Below are 19,112 nucleotides of genomic sequence, written 5' to 3'. Positions count from 1 at the left end.
CACCTGAAAAACCAGGAATTTAAGGCTTGTACAGGCAGAGCACGGTGAGTTTTACAGTTCATAGTTCAAATTGGCTATTCTAGATCTTTTATTCATGTACATTCTCGACCTTTTTCAGTAAAAACTGTAAAAGTTTTAATTTCATTTGTGTTTTGCTGTTATTAGTCCCTGATGACAGTAAAGCAAAAGCAACTACCACATGTTGGAAGTAGTCCTAAAACACGGCTGATTTTATGACACTTTTACAGCGAAAACAGCTAAACAGGCAGCCTGCTCAACATTATAGGGGTCACACCTCTGCTGGTGAACACTCTCATGGCCTTAGACCAACGAGAAATGACCCCAATCTGATATATGGTCAGTCTCCCTTTCTGCTCTAGTTACGACTCTAACAAAAAGTGTTGCCGCAAAACAACAGTAACAACAGTTTACATTAAACCCAAGTTTTTAATTTAATTTAGCAACAGAATGAAATATTATGATACGCAACGTTTTCCAAAAGGATTCCGATCATTTCCTCCTCAAGTCCTTTATTTCATCAAATAAATCAGACGAACGCTTCTCCAAGTGTACAACACTTTTATTGATCAACGATCAACTTAGGCTTACATGATTACAAGTATACAAGAAATCACTTAAAGTGTGACCAGTGAAGATGCTTCCTCTCTTCCCTTCCTCTGCCTCCCTCACCGAGGCTGCAGCCAAACAATTAAACACCCGTGAAACTCGGATTTCGTCTCTGAATCTCACCGACTATCACAAGAATATTTCAACCCTTCTGCTGTACTGTCAACCCAATATGGGTCCTTACACATCATTTAGCAAAGCACAGGCGCCTTTTCGTCGGGGAGTTAATGTTAACTGCAGTCAACTGTTTGTGTTACTCTGTGGTCAGAGAGGAGGGAGGGACATACAGAGGAGAGGAAAAGGCATCATTACAGCTGTTCCTTATTTTTCATCCACACATATGGCACTCATTGAAACACTCATGTATAGACAATAACAGGCACGTGCATGCACGCAGGTCGTCCTTCTCGCTCCGCCCTGCAGGCCGGGGTGAGTCGTCCTCTCTGTTATCTTACACGACTTTACAACCGTCGAGTTGCTCTCAATACATCTCAATACATCTCCATCATGGCACAAATGTAAAACTCTAAATCTATAGATCTTTCTCTTAAAAGTCTTTGCTGCGTTAAAAAGTGTTTTTCGAAAGGCTGGTTTCACAACACTGGACTGGGCGACCACCAACGTGAAGCTTCAGCTGAAAGGGAGACGCTTTTATCTTGGACTGCTTAGAAATTGATTTATGACGCCACTCAGGCGGACTCTGAGATCAGCTATCTGATCGAGTGTGAACGGAGTGTAAGCAGCAGAATCGTGTGCACTACCCGGCTGAGTTTTTACCTCGAGGTGCATCGTTGAGAAATCAGTGAAGCTAGTTTGAGGAGAAAAGTGGACATTTAAAAAAGGAAATATAAAAAATGTGCAGGCTGGATTAACAAAAGTGCTGCTGTGGCCCTGAAACATCAACATGTGGCTCAGGTTTCAAAAGAAGAAGGTGTCAGCCCAACATCTGGTTAATGTGATTTATCAGCTCTGATTCTGTACATAATACTATATAATTCATAAATATATTTTTTATTGCACACACTGCCATAAACAGACATAAGTTAATTTAACTTTATTCATTATAATTTCACTGTTTAACAGAAATAAACTGATATTTAATTAAGTATCAATTTACCTTTTTTCTTTTTTAAACAGGATTAAAACTCTTGAGAATGTTAGCTGGCACTTTGGACAAACAGCTGCTGGACGAGGTTGACACGTGGAGTGCTCCTGGTTCGCTAACCAGGCAGAGGGTTTGTCAAAATGATTAAAATGAAACATTCGGAGTCGTGACGCCGTGGATGCAAACCTTTGCCCAGAATAACGCCTTTTGCTCAATTATACAAGCTTAAATCATCGATGACGTTATAAACATACGGTATCTGCATGGGGTCCACCCAGGGTAGTGAAGCCAGCCTTTAAACTCATTTAAACAGTATGTGTTGGGTATCATGGGTGAAGTTCGTCTGCAGGAAGCCGGCAGCACCGTCGACTGTGTGAAAAAAAGCACAGCCGCAGTCCTCTCCACACCCTGCTCGGGTTAATGTGCAGCGTCCAGTCAGTCCAGTGTGGTGCAACCGTAAGGCAGCTTTGTCTTGCTGTGCCCTGTAATGCACAGGTGGATGAGGCCACTAAGGAGTGTGTAAATCACAATCAAAGAAATGCGTGCTGAGGCGGGAACGTTAACGGGAGGTGAAGTGGGCTGGACGCCTGTGGAGCCAACGGCGCGTTTAGCAAGTCCACACCTGAGGGAGACGGGAAAAGACACAGTAAGACAGGAGACGCGCACAGGGATACATCGGCTTTCAGAATGACTCGAAAAAAGAAATATTTCTAATAATCTTGTTTTGAAAACGCACAAGATGCTGGTATAAGCAGAAAAAAGGTGACAAGGTGAACTGCTGATGCAGTGGGTGGGTTGAGCTCAGATTTAAGGGTGGGGGCGATCTGCCGTACCTTGACGGTGCTGTCGACAGCTCCGGAGAAGAGGCGCCCTCTGGAAACGGCGAGCGCTGTTACACTACCCTGGTGTCTCAGCAGAGTCTGGGTGCAGATCATGTTGTCCATGCTCCACACCTACAACACACAAACGCAGCACTGCTGTCATGTTTGGCCCTGCACAGCGTGACTCGTAGGATGAGATGATGGGATGGTGTCGTCAGGAATTCCCGGGACAGCGCTGAGTGAGGTGCAACCTGACAGCGTCAGATGGACCAAAGCAGAACGTCCCACAGATGCTCTGTTGGATTTAGGTCAGGTGAGTGTGGGGGCCAGTCGGTGGTGTCAAGAACACCCGCCCACTAGTAAACCGACCACAGACGACTCAGATTAAAAATAAATAAAAAGTCTACAACCATCTGTAATCTGATCCTGTTAACCAATGATCTGTACACATCCTACAAAGATAAGTGTGCTTGTTAAATGAAAAACAAAACTTAGTTTTCAGCTACTCAGAGCACTGAAACTAGTTCCACTACGTGCTTGTGTCACTTCCCTTTAACCAACTAATAAAAACCAAGTTAGAAACTACTGACATCAACAGTGTGAACTATCCCACTACCACCATGTCCGTCACAACATCCTGTTTCCACACCAGGCAATCTCGTTTCCTTTCATGTGAACTCACTCAGGCTCCGCCCATCCTGATCACAGCCTTGTATATATTTATTACATCGTCATTAACATCTTTGGGACGAAAACAGTGTTTTTCTGAGCGGCAGCTGTTGTATCATGTAGGTGGCGTCGCTGACAGGGACGCTCTGAAGTCATCAGCTGAGCACAGGGTTAAGATAGTTGTGTCCACTTTCATTTTTTGACTTAAGCTAAACAAACGGATATGAGAGTGGGAGGAAAATATCTGACAGAATGTCAAACTACTCCTGTAATTCTGTCTAATGACACAATGCACTAAAATGTATTTGAGTGGAATGCATCCACCTTGACACACACACACGACTCACCCTGAGGGAGCGGTCATAGGAAGCGCTGAACACTTTGGTCTGGTCGGGGGTGGAGATGACGGCCAGAGCGTAAACTGTTCCCACGTGACCCGTCAAGGTCCGCACCTGCTCTTTAGACTCAATATCCCACACCTGGAGAGGACACACAAACATCACCATTACCACCATCCTTCCTCCTACATCATCATCACAAACACACACAGAAAACAGCTTTGTAGCAATTTCCCCAGCTGGACTGCTTCAGGTCATGTCAGACGGACTTGCTAAGTCTTTGTGGTTGTAATCTGAACATCCACAGAAAAACCTATGCAACTATGAGATCAGTGCGTCCAACGGGATCAGTGACACGGGCTTAGCCACTGCCAAGAACGACAGAGGAAATGAAACTGTGCCTTACGTGGATGAGGTTTTCATAGGTGCCACAGACGATGTGGTGGTTGGTGACAGCAATGGAGTAGACGCTGCCCCCACTGGTCTGCAGGACATGAACACACTCCAGAGAACGGATGTCCCAAATCTGACACGCAGAGACAGAAAGCAGTTTAGTGGAGAAAAAAGGAGCGAGGGGGAACGTCCTTGACACGAGGGGAATGAACACAGCGCGCAGACACGCACGCTCGGTTATCAGCAGTGGAAAAAGTGAGTTACTCAGCAGCTGGAAGCCATCAATTCTCATCCCCATTGAATCACACGGTTTAACTGGCCAATTACAACACAGCACTGAAAACATTTAGGAAGCTGTAACCACAGCATTTCATAGATGAATCTGATCATTCATAAGTTATGAAAAACATGAAATTTGTTGTGTAGTCAGTGAGTCACGTTCACAGTGTACAGCACAACAGGACTGACAGGAGAGCAGAGGAACATCCAGGAGGTATTCTCAATCCTCTATTTAAACTTGGAGTACAGTTAACTAAGCATTAACAAAACACTGCTGTATAATCACTTTATAAACATCTGGCTAACGGGAAACATGATCACTGATTCAAACGTTTCTGGCTACCTGCTGAATATTGCACTCATTCTCCCGTCATCTCTGATTTGATCTCCACTCCTCCTCCTTGTGGAAACATGCTGTTTTTATGCCATTAGAGGCCAATTGTCCCAATGTTATGCTTCTAGAGACTTGTTAAATACAATGTGAGCATAAAGAGCTGAGCCAGGACTGAGTTTGTCGAACCGATTCCACTGCAGTTAATAAGGAGAGTGTGTTTACATTGTGATGCCACACAAAGGGTCTTTTTTGTGTTTTCATACTGTCCCACAAAAATAATACCATCGAATGATTCCAATTAAACAAACTATATCCAGGGATCAAACAGACCTTTGGGGACTTTGTATCCAGTCTGTGTCAAATGTATGAAACTGCTAAAATATTTAAAAGCTTAACCGTCACCGAATGCTGCCAACATTTGTCAGAACAGTTTCTGCGGGAAACCGTTTCTAAATGGCTCCTCCAGTTAAAGCGATGGCTAGAGACCAGCTGCTCTCTCACAGGCGTCACATAACAGAGCGCCGTCATTCTTCCACAGACACAGTCCTTCGTTCCAACCAGTCCCTCTCGCTTTGCTCTCTGTTCTCCCTTCAACGTCCCTGAGGTAGTCATTAGTGGCCGACTGCAGCAAGACAGTGAGACGTGAGCATACACAAACACACAACATGAAACGAGCCCAGACAGACACACGCACACAGGCATTCCAAGTACTTTGAACAGTGAGGAAGTGAATGAAGCCGACGCACAAACTTTTGTCAGTGCTGAGAACATAACTGCGGGGATACGCTCATGGATGCAGCTGTAACTGCACACGGGGGCTCAGTACTGTCACCAACACCCAGAGATGACAGAAAACAAAGCTGGAGACCCTGACCTAGCTCAACACACTAGCAGCAGTGCCTGCATTAAAACCGAAATGTATTTTTGGCTGTTCGTCCAGCTCTGCGTGTCCATCTTCCTCCGGATGTTTTTTTATTTTTACACATTGGCTCCATAATGATCAACCATCTAATCCTACTCAAATCTGTCCCTGCCAAACCTGTTCGCTCTGCCACACCTCACGACCAAACTACGAACGCTTTGGATTACAACACAAAAACAACCTGTGCCTACAATAAGCATGTAATAAGCTCTGACCTCCTACCTGTTGTTGCTACGTCAAACTTGCCATTTTAGCACAACACACATGTGCAAAGTGTAACAGCGACAGACTCGGTGCTGAAAATTCTGGAAAACAGACTTTACTGCAGGAAAAGTTACTGTTGTTGTTATTGTGATGCCACTAGCAGATTTCTACCAGCAAGCTATTGGTAACATTGTATAAAATTAGCTTCAGCTGACATTTTCAAGTTGACATGTTTTCTTTAATACATTCTGAAATGTAAATTAGTGAAAAACAAGTAATTTATAAAACTACAGCATTAAATTCATCTTAAATAGTTTGAAGGTTTTCTGCGGAGAGACGAGGATGAATAATAACCAGTGACTCTGGTAAAACACCACTGTTAGCCATGCTGGGTGTGAGCTGCTCAAATGGAAACTTTCACAGCATTAAGTAAAGAACACAGCTGCTAGCATAACCTGGAACCTGGAATAATATTACACTAAGTTAATGATGTGCATGATGGGTTTAAACAGATAAACTAAAAAAATGAAATGGTGTTAATTTTTTAAATTGTAAAGGAAAAAAACAAAAACACAACATCACCACCCCACACAGCACATCTGCTTGGAATAAGGATAAAAAATATATAGTACTAACAAATATTAAGACCAGCTGCTGTGAAAACAACAAATATTTTAGGAATCTGTCAAAAACTGTTTAAAAATCTAAGCAAAAAATGAAAAAAAATTATTCAGTAGACAAATGACAACCTGAATTTATGTTTTTATACCTAAATGTAACAAACACACTGGACTCCTGGTATCAATAGAATCAGGGCGTCTGTGGGATCTTCAGAGAGGCGCATTGGCCCCATCAGGAGGCTGACGCTGTGCTGGGAGAAAGATCTGGGAATTCAGATTTCAGAGGATTGTTGGAAGAAGCTGGTTTCATTGTCACAATCTCAGCTTATCCAATACAAGTTACTCCACAGAAATAACTGGACCCCCAGTAAGCTAGTCAGGTTGAATCTTGCTGACAATGACACAAGCTGGAAATGTCAGAAAGAAGCTGGGACAAATGACCATTTGTAGGACGGGATTTTTAACCTTTTGAATGGTCGTTTTTCTAAGGCTCCAGCGTCTGTTACCTGACAGCGTCATTCTCACTGGAACACAGAGGCTGTGGGTGTGTTTGGCTGGTTGACAGGTTGCAGGAGGCACTGGAAGTCATCCAACCCCTGTTACTTCAAGGAATGGACTGAAAAGATGTCCAGAATGGGATTGTATGAACGGATTACGTACACAGTTAAGAGGAGAGAAGATATTTTTAGGTCTGGGTCCCTTTTTGCTGCCATAAACAATACGTCTTTTAGATAATGTGATAAGTTGTTGTTTGTTCTTTTTCTTTGACAGCCAGTAAAAGAAAGAAAATGTTTAATACAGCCAGTGGTCGAGGTCGTCTTTAGTTCCTGGGCACCTGTGTGTTTTGCCCCTTTGTTTTTGTTTTTTGTTGTCGTTTCCCAGTAGCTGATTTTGTTCCTTTTGGGTTTATTTTTCTTCTCTTTTTCTTTTCTTCCTGTCTTGCTATTGTGCATTTCAGTTTGTTTTGTTTTTTGCAAATAAGCAAAGGACAGAGAGCTGACAATATTATCATTCCTGTAGTTTATGTTTGTATGGTTCTGTCCATCTAAAACGTGAATAAAACAAACAAACAAACAAACACACTGGACTTCTCTGAGCAGTCAGAAATGAATCAGGCACAACGTTCAACATCAAAAACTATTTTCTCTGTTCAGGAGTCCAAGTAAATAACTGGAATTTGGCATCTTAGTCAAAACAAAGTAAAGCATGTTAAGACTGTTTAATTGTTTTAATTGTGAATCAATGGGTAACAACAATAATTATATTTTAGCATTAAAAATATCATTTTGATTAAAGAATGATTTTGCTGGTGGAACAAACGTCACAGACAAATAAAAAATGATTTTGTTTATAAGCATTGCTGTTTTGGGCAGCTGTGAAATAAACCTCACATTGTGTGGAGGTCGAATAAATTTGTTCGTACGTATCAAATTTAAAGAAAACTTAGAGATGTTTAACATAACAGCACAAAGGAATCCAGATCCAGGAATCCTTCTGGCTCCAAGTTTGTGCATAAAGTGGAAATATGCAGTCTCATAATGCTTTTTTATTTTGTTTGAATCATTTATAGCTGCTGAGTTATGATTGGACATAAGTAGGTAAACATTGCTCTTTCTTACCTTGATGGTCTGATACGAGCCGCTGTACAGGTGGTTCTGTGAGGCCACCAGCGCTCGAACCCAGTGATTGAGTCCTGTCAGCTCCTTCTTCAGCTTCAGCTCAGTGCCCACGATGTCCCAAACCTACACACACGACAAGAAAATCCACTGAACTAACAGAGGAGGGAAAAAGTACTGGATTCAAAGATTCAAAGAGAACAGTCAATAAAATTACAAAAATACCAGATGGTGAAAAAATATTAAACGTTTGGTAAAACATTTGTTTACTAGTGTAAAACATGGACATTTTAAATACTGGACTCATTTTCAGCTTCACCTTCATCAACATACCACAAAAAGCTAGTTTGTCACACTCACACACGCAAACAGCTGAGCTGAGGCAGATAAAAGGACTTGAAACACAGCAGCAAGTCCACCTCTGAATGGCTCAAAACAAATATCAAAACCCCCCAAATGAAGGTTTTAGAGTTAAAATCAAATCAGACTGAACTGCTTCATGACCTTAAACAGGAGTTCATGCTGGAAACCCCCCAATGTGGCCGAACTGAAACAATTCTGCACAGAAGAGTGGCTCAATATTCCTCCGCAGTCATATGAAGACAAATATCACAAACGCATGATTGTCACAACCAGTTCTGACATTTAGAAGAGAAATGACTTTTTCACATTGTCCCAGGCAGTTTGTATAACTGTGTTTAATTTAATAAATGAAATCTTCTTTTAAAAAACAGCATTTTTTATTTACTCTGGTCAACTTTTTCTAATGCTAAAAGTCATCTGATGACCTGAAACATGTTTAAAAACAAAAAAACAAGAAATCAGAAATTTAAACAGCACTGCAGAGGTGGAAACATTCAAGCGTAATCTGTCACTGAACTGATGTTGAGAAAGGCTGAGTGAAGGGGGTTGGAGCGGGGGGAGGGAAAGCCTCAAGTAGGGAAAGTCCCTTTGGTGGGAGCACTGACATCACCGACATACAGCACCAACGCATCCGCTTCTTCTCTGTCACTAAAGGCTACAGTCCAAGTTTATTTATTTTTCACATTTTCATATTCTTTGCAGATGTCAGCTGTGCAGGATTTGGGCAAATCCATCTACTTCTACAGATTTGAAAACCATAAAATAACCCAACATACACTGTGTGAAATATGCTGCACATAACAGTACCTTGATGGCCTTGAGGGAGCCGCTGAACAACATGTTGTGGGAGGAGACCAGTGTGCATACGGGGTTGTCATGGGCACGGATAGTATTGACTTTCTGGAGCGTCTGAATGTCCCACACCTACGCAAGATGCACAGTTGGAGGGAAAATGCATGATGCAAATAAATGAGCTTCTCGACATATGAAAACATTCCATCGTGAAATTTTATAAGCTTGGTCCTAAAAGAGGGAGGACGCAGAGATGTTACTTACAATGATGGTGCAATCTGCAGAGCCACTGTATAGCCTGTTACTATGGAGAGGAAAACATACAACTGAGTCATCCTGAGATTCCTGCAGCTGATAGAAATCCAGTGATTACAACATGTGTGTATGTGTGAATTATGTTACCCTTGGATACACAGAGCCAGCACGATGCCATCATGACCCTCCAGGGTTTTCTGACATTTGTAGGTGGTGCAGGTGTCCCACACCTTAGAGGAAGAGAAGCTGTCACTTAGTATTTCTGTGCATAACAACAACTCTACAAGTCCTACTTTCTACAAAACAGGGTTATATGTGGAAGTTGTCTGAATCTCTTTGGAAATAGGAGTGAGCAGGCAAAAATAGCACGTATACAAAAACGGGGAAATGAGTGTAGCCGTTACCTTAATTGTCTTATCAGAAGAGCCAGAGAAGAGCAGGTCTCCAGTGGAGTAGACACAGAGACACCAGACGGGACCCTGGTGGCCCACAAATGTCCCCTTACACTTGAAGATCTGCTGGGGGTCGTATGCTACACACAGGCAGAAAGACGGCATAGACTGGATTTGTATTTTTCATTGGAGAAACACAGTGCGAGGAAAATAACTGAAACAAGAGGTTAAGAACTGAAAGGTGGATAAAGAAAAGGGAAATGGAAAAGCGTGAGCGGGGGGAGGAGGGAAATCCTGAGAGCTGGCAGAGCTACAATTTGAATTTCAGGTTAAAGCTTTCACAGATTTCCACCAATGCTGAGAGAGGGGAAGAGTAAAGGCTAACAGACACTCACAGCCCAGGATTCCCATGTTGAGCCTGGCGTTGATGTGGGACAACTCATCCTGTAGGGACAAAGTAAGTATTTGTGTAATATTTCAGAACCTCGGCTTCTTAGTCACATAAACTCCAGTTCAATCATTCACACACACACTTACGTTAAGCATGGAGGCATCTCTACGAAACTCCATCAGGTCTTCGCTGAGCTTGCTCTGGTTCTCATCCAGCACATCTGAAACACACGCAGACACACAAGGTCTTTAAGATGATGAGAAAAACTTTAAAAAGCACAACTAAAGAGTTAAAAGAGTTAAAAACTGTCTAAATTCTTCCATCTTTAATAAAATGATCAGCGTTGCTGCTTTACCAGGTGCGACTATGAAGTTTAACATCCAGGCATCCATGAAAACAGAATTTATTACATTTAACGGAGTTAGAAGTTAGCGGAAGTTAGCTCGCTAGTTAGCATGATATAGCATGTTCTGACTGAGAAATTTCTGAAAAATTCAAACGTACAGCTCTGCTGTCACTTCCAACATAAATGAAGACAGGAAACTAAACAGCAGTGACGTTTGTAGGGTTACTGAAGTTGGGCTAGCTGCTATATAACGATATGCTACGTGATCGCTAGCGACACAGCTATGTCAGCATAGCATAAACAGTGAAGCTGGAGGATGAACGCTAACTTTTTTCCACTCGCTAAAAGTTAACATGAAGGTTCCTGATGGTTCGGGACAAATGCAATCGCATGGCAGGATGCTGTAAACGGACCAAGCTTCAGTCAGGAGAACAACTGAGATAATCCATCCACAATACGAGGTTAGTCATTAATATACTGCAACAACATGGGAATAGAGCAGCTGTGATAGAATACAGCATTAATGAATCAATGGTACAGAAGTGGAGGAAGCAAGAAGAATGAGTTGAATAAAGTTTGATTTATCTGACTGCTTTGTTTGCTTAATGTGCCTTATAATCCCGTGCAGCTTATGGTCCGAAAAATACATATTTGACTTTTTTATTTGGCACACTGCAGTTTAATGTAGCAAAGCACCTCTTTTTAACTTCAGTAGATATTATACATGGTTATGCTCAGGATATGTCAGCACATTTCTACTGGAAATGCCTTTTGGTTAAACTTTCAGCAAGGAATTTGCATTTGCACTGTTAAATGTTTATATAGCTTTAATGCACATAAAAAAACAGCTGCTTGTTTAAGTGAAATAAATGGATGGGTTTTTTTGCGCTAGTAAAGTTGTGGAGTTGTATTTTGTCTTGCAGAAATTATATCATCAGTTATATCGTTACCGCAAATTTTCAAATATATATCGTGATAAATATTTTTGGCCATATCGCCCTGCCCTAGCTGCACACATGTATGGTATAAGACGAATACAAATTATTTTGAACAAAGCTCCTCTAAGAAGAGCTCAAGAATAAAAAGAACTAAAAATAATCCTAACAGGTCCATGCGACTTTGGAAACTGGCCTGACCAAAATAAAACTATTTACCAACAACTACAGTTCCACTTAAAGCCTCATTAAGTAAACGAACTAAGTCGGAACTTCCCTTCAGTCTGTGAAACATCCAGAGGAAGTATGAGCCAATATCTTCTTACTGAATCTAATTTGATGGCTCCTAGAGTCGATAACAACAAAACGCACATCTTGGTATTCAGTACATGTTGTGCTGATAATATACTGAATACTCAAATAAGCTGAAGTGTGAAGACACGTCTGATCTATTCATGATATTAGTCTGAGAGTCTGTACTTGTCTTTCACATGCACTGCTTTGCTGAATACTTGGGCAAAGTGAACTATTTAAAACACATTCTTTATATAAGCTGTATACCTGAGGTACCACAGCACCTGTTTCTTGACAGCTATACAGCATCACTGAGCCACATACAAGCAGCCCACCTGCTCACTGAAGCTCAACTACATCTTGTTCCAAGCATATACATATGCAAATGATGTTGCTGAATGTTAGAAAAAGAGAACTGATTCTTAGTTCTGCTTTTCTGTCATCTCACCAAATTTGAGCTCCAGGTTTTTCTCTAGCTGATCCAGCTTCTCAGATAATTTCCCCAACATGGAGCGTAGGAAAGCGATGTCTTGGTCCTTCTGAGCCAGAGTGAGCTGCATCTCATGGAATCTAAGCAGTCAAAAGTCAGACGTCACATTAGGACCGATGGAGAGGTTAACAGAAACGGTTCAGCACAACAAGAATCTGTTTATCTGAGCTCACCTGTCGTCAGTCTGCTGCAGAAACTCCTTGAGGCCCTCAAATTTACAGACCTCCAGGTGTGTTTCATATGTGTCCTGGTTGCCTATGAATGTGCAGCTGTTGGCAAGGAGACAAGATGCAAATTACTGACAAGTAAAACAGAGCAAATATGGATACAGTAAAGTAACAGTGCCAATGGAAAAAAGCAAGAAATAATTTCATAGAATGAACAAAATATGCTGGAGAAAGGTGAAAATAAGACATCAAAGCACTGTTTTTAGGATTACCCATATTTGGAGTGTGGACATTTGATGTGTTCGCATTCTTTGAGGTGAGCCTCCAGGTTCATGGTGAGCAACGGCGGGCAGGAGGGGTTGTTTGGGCATCGCACGGGCCTGTAGTCACAGCTGGCCTCATGTTCTCTGCAAACAGATGTTGGGACGATGAAAGCAGAAAATGTTTTTTAACAGGATACAAACAGACCATACAGCTCTTTGTTTCACTTTAGATTTCAGAAATGTTTCCTTACTTGCGTGTAGATAGTTTGATTGTGAACGGGCAGCCCAGCGGGTCCACCTCGTAGGCTCCAGGTTTCCCGGCCACTGAGGTGTTGGAGGCCGTGGCGCCGGCCGCGCTGCTGCCTACAGCCCTGCAGCCGTATTTACAGTGGATGAAGAGCTCTCCAATCTGCTCGGCTACTGCAATGTTGTTCACCACAACCGTTAACTTAGCTGCATCCACAGGGCACTTATCTGCAAAGAGCACAAATATTAATTAGGTAGGGTTAAAATCGAGTAAACGTCAAAATTGTACTGCAATAAATGTCTGTTACACATTTTTTAGGGTTACCTGAAGTCAAGGCACATCGTCTGCAGAAAGTGTGCTGCAGAAAGAGGAAGTTAGAGTTAGTTTAGTTTTACTTTGCTTTAAAACATCTGGATATTTGGTGAGCCCTGACAGTCACACATGCATCTAATAAAGAGTGGCAGATTTTCTGATTTACTGCAACACTAGCAGAAATTGTTGGCCGCCAGGGATTTACAGCCACTTCTACTAGTGCATTTAGAATAACCTAGAATATTGTGGAAATGCGTTTGGTTTTTTTAGTACGTCATTAAAAAGGGTAAACAGGTCTATTTTCATTCCAATTCACATGAGTCAGAAATCCAGTAACTCAGGCACTGGATGTGCCCTGTGTGATCCCCTTTCTCAAGCAGTCCTTTGTCATTACTATTTTATTTATTTGACAGCTGGATATCAACAGCATGTCAGTTTTAGCACTTTTTCAGAGTCACAATCAAACCTTTAGAGTACACCGAGCACAACTGTGATGAAATTTGTTGGAGGTTTTTACAAGCTGTTGGACAAACTATGGAAAAAAAGAGGAAGAACTTTCAAAGCACAGGCAGACGGACAGAAAGAAAAAGATTACAAGTTAAAAGAAGACTCACCCCACACGTGGTGATGACGGGGTCCTTGAAGACGTTGCAACACAGCTGGCAGCAAAGTTTGACTGAAGGCTGCTCGGCAAAGACCTGCGGCTCCTGCTCACAAACATAAACTTGTGTTAATTTACTCAACTCCAAAACTGTGCTCTGTGTAGATCTCTAAATGTACTGCAAGGCATCTGTTTATATTTGCTTCCATATATGTAGAATAAAGATAAGTGCCGGCTGCCATACCGTGTCCTCCTCCTCTTCGTGCAGAGAGAAAGTGGAGCGCAAGGACATGTTGGACTCGGAATGGAGAGATCGGACCGAGATGGCCGAATCTGACCTCCGAGGAGTACCGATGGGAGGCTGAGGAAGGGAAAAGAAGCAGCGAGGAAGAAGAGGTCATAAACAAATCCCACACTAACAGTATCACAGCAAATCCTCATGCGTACAAATATGAAAAAGATGCAGAGCATGAAAACATTTCATGTTTTAGTCCAATAAATGATCACTTTGACTACGTTATTATGAACTGGATGTTGAGTTGGATGTGTGCTTACCATTCCATCGTCGTCATCACGGGGGGAGTAGGTCAGAGTGCTCGAGGAGGAAGGAGTCCGTCTGTGCTGCTTGTAAGTGCTGGAGCCTTCTGCTGAAAAAAGAAAGGGAATACTCAGAGGAAAGAACACTACAGTAAAACAAAACTTCAGTGGCATCAAGCAAACACGCAGTGGTGTGTTAATTATGTGTCACCTTTAGCTCCAGCAGCTGAGAAAGTTGGAGCGAATGAGGCCTCCATCCTGCTCTGCAGTGAAGAAAGATGCACAGACGGAATAGCTCAGAGTCAAAGTTTCAGTTTACTTTAAAATAAAACAAAAGCTGTGATGGGAATACATTGCATATCATGAGTACAATGAGCAATAGTGTACAGTGAATACTAATCCTGCTACATGATTCAAATTTCTGCAAGTGTCTCTCACCCCGTTGCCAGAGTCTGCTGAGGGGCTGGAGGGGCTGCTGGGGATGGTTGCTGTGCTAGCTATCGCTGCTCCTCCGGAGAATCGGTTGTAACGAGGAGTCTTACCACTGCTCATAACCCAAAGCACACACTCAGAATATGTGAGGAAAGACTATCAGGTAGCTGGACTGCTAGGCCTAGGAAGAGGTAAAAGGACAAGGAGGGTATTAGCGTGACACATACTGTAAAAACAATATCAGTTGGTATGGTCATTTCCCTCCGACCAGAACTACAGAAGTCCGAGTAAAAAGAGCTTAAGCACGTAATGCTTGCTTTAAGTTAGAGTTATGTTTTAACACAGAACAAAAATTAAAAATAAAAGCCACGTGCCCACAGTTGGCTCGAGGAATGTCAGCAACTGGCAGAAGCTACAGCACAGCTTTAATCTACATGAGAGGCAACGCAGTGAAAAAGAAACGACACAGTGTTAAGTTACTGTTGTTAAGGCGACGTTTGACCTACTTTACTGGCCTCAAGCACAACAACACAATCAAACATAATTATTTCAATTCACAGAAAAGATGACGTTTATGAAGAAGTTTTATGTTTTAGTCTGTTGAATCCAACTATCCAGAAAACCCAGAGCACAAATCCAGCAATAACAGGAAGTTCAAAGTTCAGTCATTCATTAATTAACTGGTTAAATTAAAAACAAAAAAAGTTCTAATGTTTCCTTTCTGCTTGTCTCATTCACAAATATACACACAAAAAACTCCTCAGGTACCCCCAGGCTGAAGTCTGAGGCCCAGCTGATCTGAGAGGATAGAAAGTAATGTGATTTCTTTTTAATGTCATTACAGGATTTCCTGTCTTTCTGTGAACAAACTGTGGCCTCGTGCTGCTTTACAAGAAAGCTTTTCAGTTTTGGGACGGTTCGAGCAGAACTGAAGTAACAACATGGACTACTGAGAATGAGAAATATTATTATTTAGTTACTGAACTGACAACAAATTAAGAAATTCAGACTGTTTTGATTTGTCTAATGCCTAAACAGAACGTGTTCTGAGTCAGTGCATTAAATGTTTGTAGTTTTTGGACTGTTGGTCAGGCAAAAGAAGACATCTGAAGACTGATTTTCAGACCATTAAAAAAAAGTAGATGTCAGCTTGAAGTGGACTTATGCTCATTTCCCCCCTCCGTTTGACACACCTTTCTGCTGACTGTGCTTTGTGGCTGAGATGACCATATTAGGAAATTTGCTCCAATGACATAATACAGAGCCAAGAGCAGAAAAAACTGAAGCTGGAGCTTTAGTTTCCCAAGGATTTCTTGCATATATCCCATCTTTATTTCATAGGAGCATCCAATTTTGTAATTATTTATATCTTCTTCTTTTGGCCACAGCCAGCTCACCCTATCCCTTGCAACCTCCTCTGTAAATGGACTGATTCTTATATAGCACTTTTCTACTCTCCCAGAGTACTCAAAGCGCTCTATACATGGATACGGTTCATGGATGTCTCGTGACATCCATGAACCTGCTCTGAAGCCTCCTTGTTATGCTTCCAACTGGCAGCTCAATCTTGATTATCATATCCCCAATATATCCACTATCCCTCCTCTTCACGTGTCCAAACCATCTCAGCCTTGCCTTACTAACTTAATCTCCAAATTGCTAACCTAAGCTGCCACTCTGATACAATCCTGCTCACTCTCAATAAAAATCCTAACATCTTCATTTCTGCCACCTTCAGCCCAGACTGTCTTTTATCAGTCCCACCATCTCCAAACCAGCCTTCACAGCAGTTGCTCTACCATGTTGTAAACCTTCCCTTCCGCTCTTGCTATCATTGTGTGAATGCCGTGAGGCGCTGTGAGACCCGGTGGTCAAGGTTCGAATCCTACCTGTGGCTGTTGCCGCACGTCTTCACCGCTTGCACACACTCCACTTTCTTGACACTGTTCACTGTACCCTTTCAAATAACGCAGTTTTCAGCAAAGACTTCAGCTTCTACACAGTGTTTGCAGATAGCAGATAGCTCTCCTTCTTCTGCTGTTTTCAGATTCTACTACACGGCATTCACACAGCATTTTCGAAGGAAATGCAACTTTTTCTAGTTGCTGTCTGTCTTACATATTAAGACAGAAAAAAATAAGGTAAAACATAATAGGTCGTGTTTATTGACAAAGTGAAATAATTCTAAGTCTCTTAACTGGGAGAGTAAAGCTGCATCAGCCATCAGCAGATCAGCAGAGGAAGTTCAAAATTCTACAAATTGTAGATTCATCTCGGATGTTTGCCTCGCAAGAGTGCTCATTCACACACAAACACACATATACACTGTGTATATGTACATATTGATATAAAGTACACATGCAGATAGTTAGCAAACAATAGCATATCTCTAATCCTTCTACCTTGTTAAAAGGAGCTCCTCCAAAGATATACACCGAGTCCAACTTATTCGTGTGCTAAACTTGTGAAACTGTGCTCAACATCTGCAAACCGTCAAATCAAGGGGAGGAGTGAGGGAGACATAGAGAGGGAGCAAAACAAGCACAATGGGGAGAGGGGGACGAGACAGCCAAAAAAACCAGTGACCCGGACAACTAGCTAATGATGCAAACGGAAAGGTATGCGGTCCGTGGGCTGCACAGTCTGCCAGTGAACCTATTCAGGAGCTGTACTCGCTGTCATAAGCCCGGAGATTCCCGTAAAAAAGGGGGGCGGAACACGAACACGAACACAAGAGCACACACAACGGAACAAAGTTAAAGACAGCTAGCTGGCTAAATGCTTAAACGCGGAATATATAAGCGAATAGGCGTGAAGCGCGAGTTTCCTACTATAAAAGAAAGCTGTCTACAACCGTGTCTGCCTGCAGTCATGTTGTCAACAACCATGTAAACTGCGACAATTGCTAACCTTAAGTATCTTCTTTGCTAGCTTAACTTAGCTTATGTTACATTTTCATTAGCAATCACTGCGACTAACAGTCTGTGGCAAGAAAAACTAAAAACAACGGTCGAATAATCCGCTTTATTTTGTATTCAGCAAGAACATGATTACAAAAAAGTCGTTTTGGCTTAGTTTTGTACACTTACCATTATATCTGTTTAACAACAGCGCAGCTCCAATTTTCTAGACGAATTCTGAAATCTTCCTCTTTGCCTCACATACACACAGCTCAAGATACCGCAGTGTGTTCTGGGACATGTAGTCGAACTCGTAACGCGTTCTCTTCATCAGTATATTTTTCTCCGCTGTTAGACTACACCACCCACAATGCACCTCGCGCACCTGCCATTGGACTTGATGCTGTCAGTAAAATTCCGCAAACCAACTGGGAAGTGCGTTATTCCCAAATAAATCCACAGTCTGACGAGTTCAGCCTCGGTATTGGTTCCTGACCGACACGGACACGGAGCGGCCACCATCACGTTATACGTGCAGGGCACGTGGAGGGTGGTCTGACGCGGAGAGGTGTTGAAGTGTGAAATAATGTTACAAATGCTGTGATTTCTCGGGAAATGGCGACATTTGGAACACATGAGCTTATTTCCATCACTCTCATAGACAACTTATTCCCAAATGACACGGAAATACTACTACTACTGATAAATTATATCAGCCAACATCTTCGAGTGTTTACAGTTTATGATAGAAAGAATCAGATTAATAAACTGGACTGAAAGAAAAGAACACATACACACGTTTAATGACACAGAACTGGACAATATTAGACAATAATATGAATAACACTGGGCGTACTGCACAGTGTTTTGTGTGATGTATGCTGTCATTTTGTTGAAATCATATAATCATATATAACATATCATTTCAAACAAGTATGTTTCCAAACAGAATGAAAAAAAGCTAAACATATAACTATTAAATATACGAATCTATAAGAAGACACTACTTCACAAACCACAACCAGCTGGGTTAGACATGACCTTATAAAAAGAGTGCTACAATAAATAATAATATATTAATTAAAAAAAAGGAACCTTATGGCATCAGAATATAGTTTCTCCCAGTAACTATGACAATGTTTTGTATTTCATATAGTGTAGAAATTATGTGTAATTAGAAGTATATTTATTCCTGTAATTCAGGTTTATATAAATAAGGAAGGGCAGCATGGTGGCATTGTGGTTTGCAATGTTGCCTCACATCAAGAACATTCAATTCCACCATCAGGTTTTTCTGTGTTTGCCTGGGTTCTCTCTGGGTACTCTGGCTTCCTCCCACAGTCCAGTTAAATAGAGTTAGTGGGGATAGGTTAACTGGAAACTGAAAATTGCCCATAGGTGTGAATGTGAGTGCGAATGGCTGTGTCTATGTGTTAGCATGCCTCTCGCCCTGAGAAAGCTGGGATA

General features: G+C 41.8%; 1 protein-coding gene across 2 annotated transcripts; it reads right to left on the bottom strand.

Moving 5' to 3' along the window:
* Window positions 1–559: 559 nt before the first annotated feature.
* On the bottom strand, window positions 560–17,960 carry traf7 (TNF receptor-associated factor 7). Of its 2 annotated transcripts, none has more exons than XM_084927037.1 (22): window positions 17,835–17,960; window positions 14,752–14,926; window positions 14,525–14,576; window positions 14,332–14,423; window positions 14,021–14,137; window positions 13,790–13,882; window positions 13,188–13,221; window positions 12,868–13,090; window positions 12,626–12,760; window positions 12,360–12,455; window positions 12,145–12,266; window positions 10,268–10,341; window positions 10,126–10,174; window positions 9,743–9,870; window positions 9,486–9,568; window positions 9,348–9,387; window positions 9,099–9,215; window positions 7,932–8,054; window positions 3,967–4,086; window positions 3,570–3,701; window positions 2,566–2,685; window positions 560–2,354 (listed from the first exon to the last, which is right to left on the bottom strand). In XM_084927037.1, exons 2-22 carry the CDS (start codon window positions 14,863–14,865, stop codon window positions 2,340–2,342), a joined length of 2,079 nt encoding a protein of 692 aa, XP_084783163.1. In that variant the 5' UTR covers window positions 14,866–14,926; window positions 17,835–17,960; the 3' UTR covers window positions 560–2,339. The 2 variants fall into 2 exon arrangements, with proteins under 2 accessions (XP_084783163.1, XP_084783164.1); XM_084927038.1 differs by having other exon boundaries at window positions 14,332–14,420.
* Between the last annotated feature and the right edge of the window lie 1,152 nt (window positions 17,961–19,112).

The sequence above is a fragment of the Perissodus microlepis genome, chromosome 4, assembly GCF_051167445.1.
Source record: "Perissodus microlepis isolate ML-2025 ecotype Zambia chromosome 4, ASM5116744v1, whole genome shotgun sequence".
NCBI lineage: Eukaryota > Metazoa > Chordata > Actinopteri > Cichliformes > Cichlidae > Perissodus > Perissodus microlepis.
Note: the sequence above shows the minus strand (reverse complement) of the source record. Positions and strands in the feature narration are given on the sequence as shown.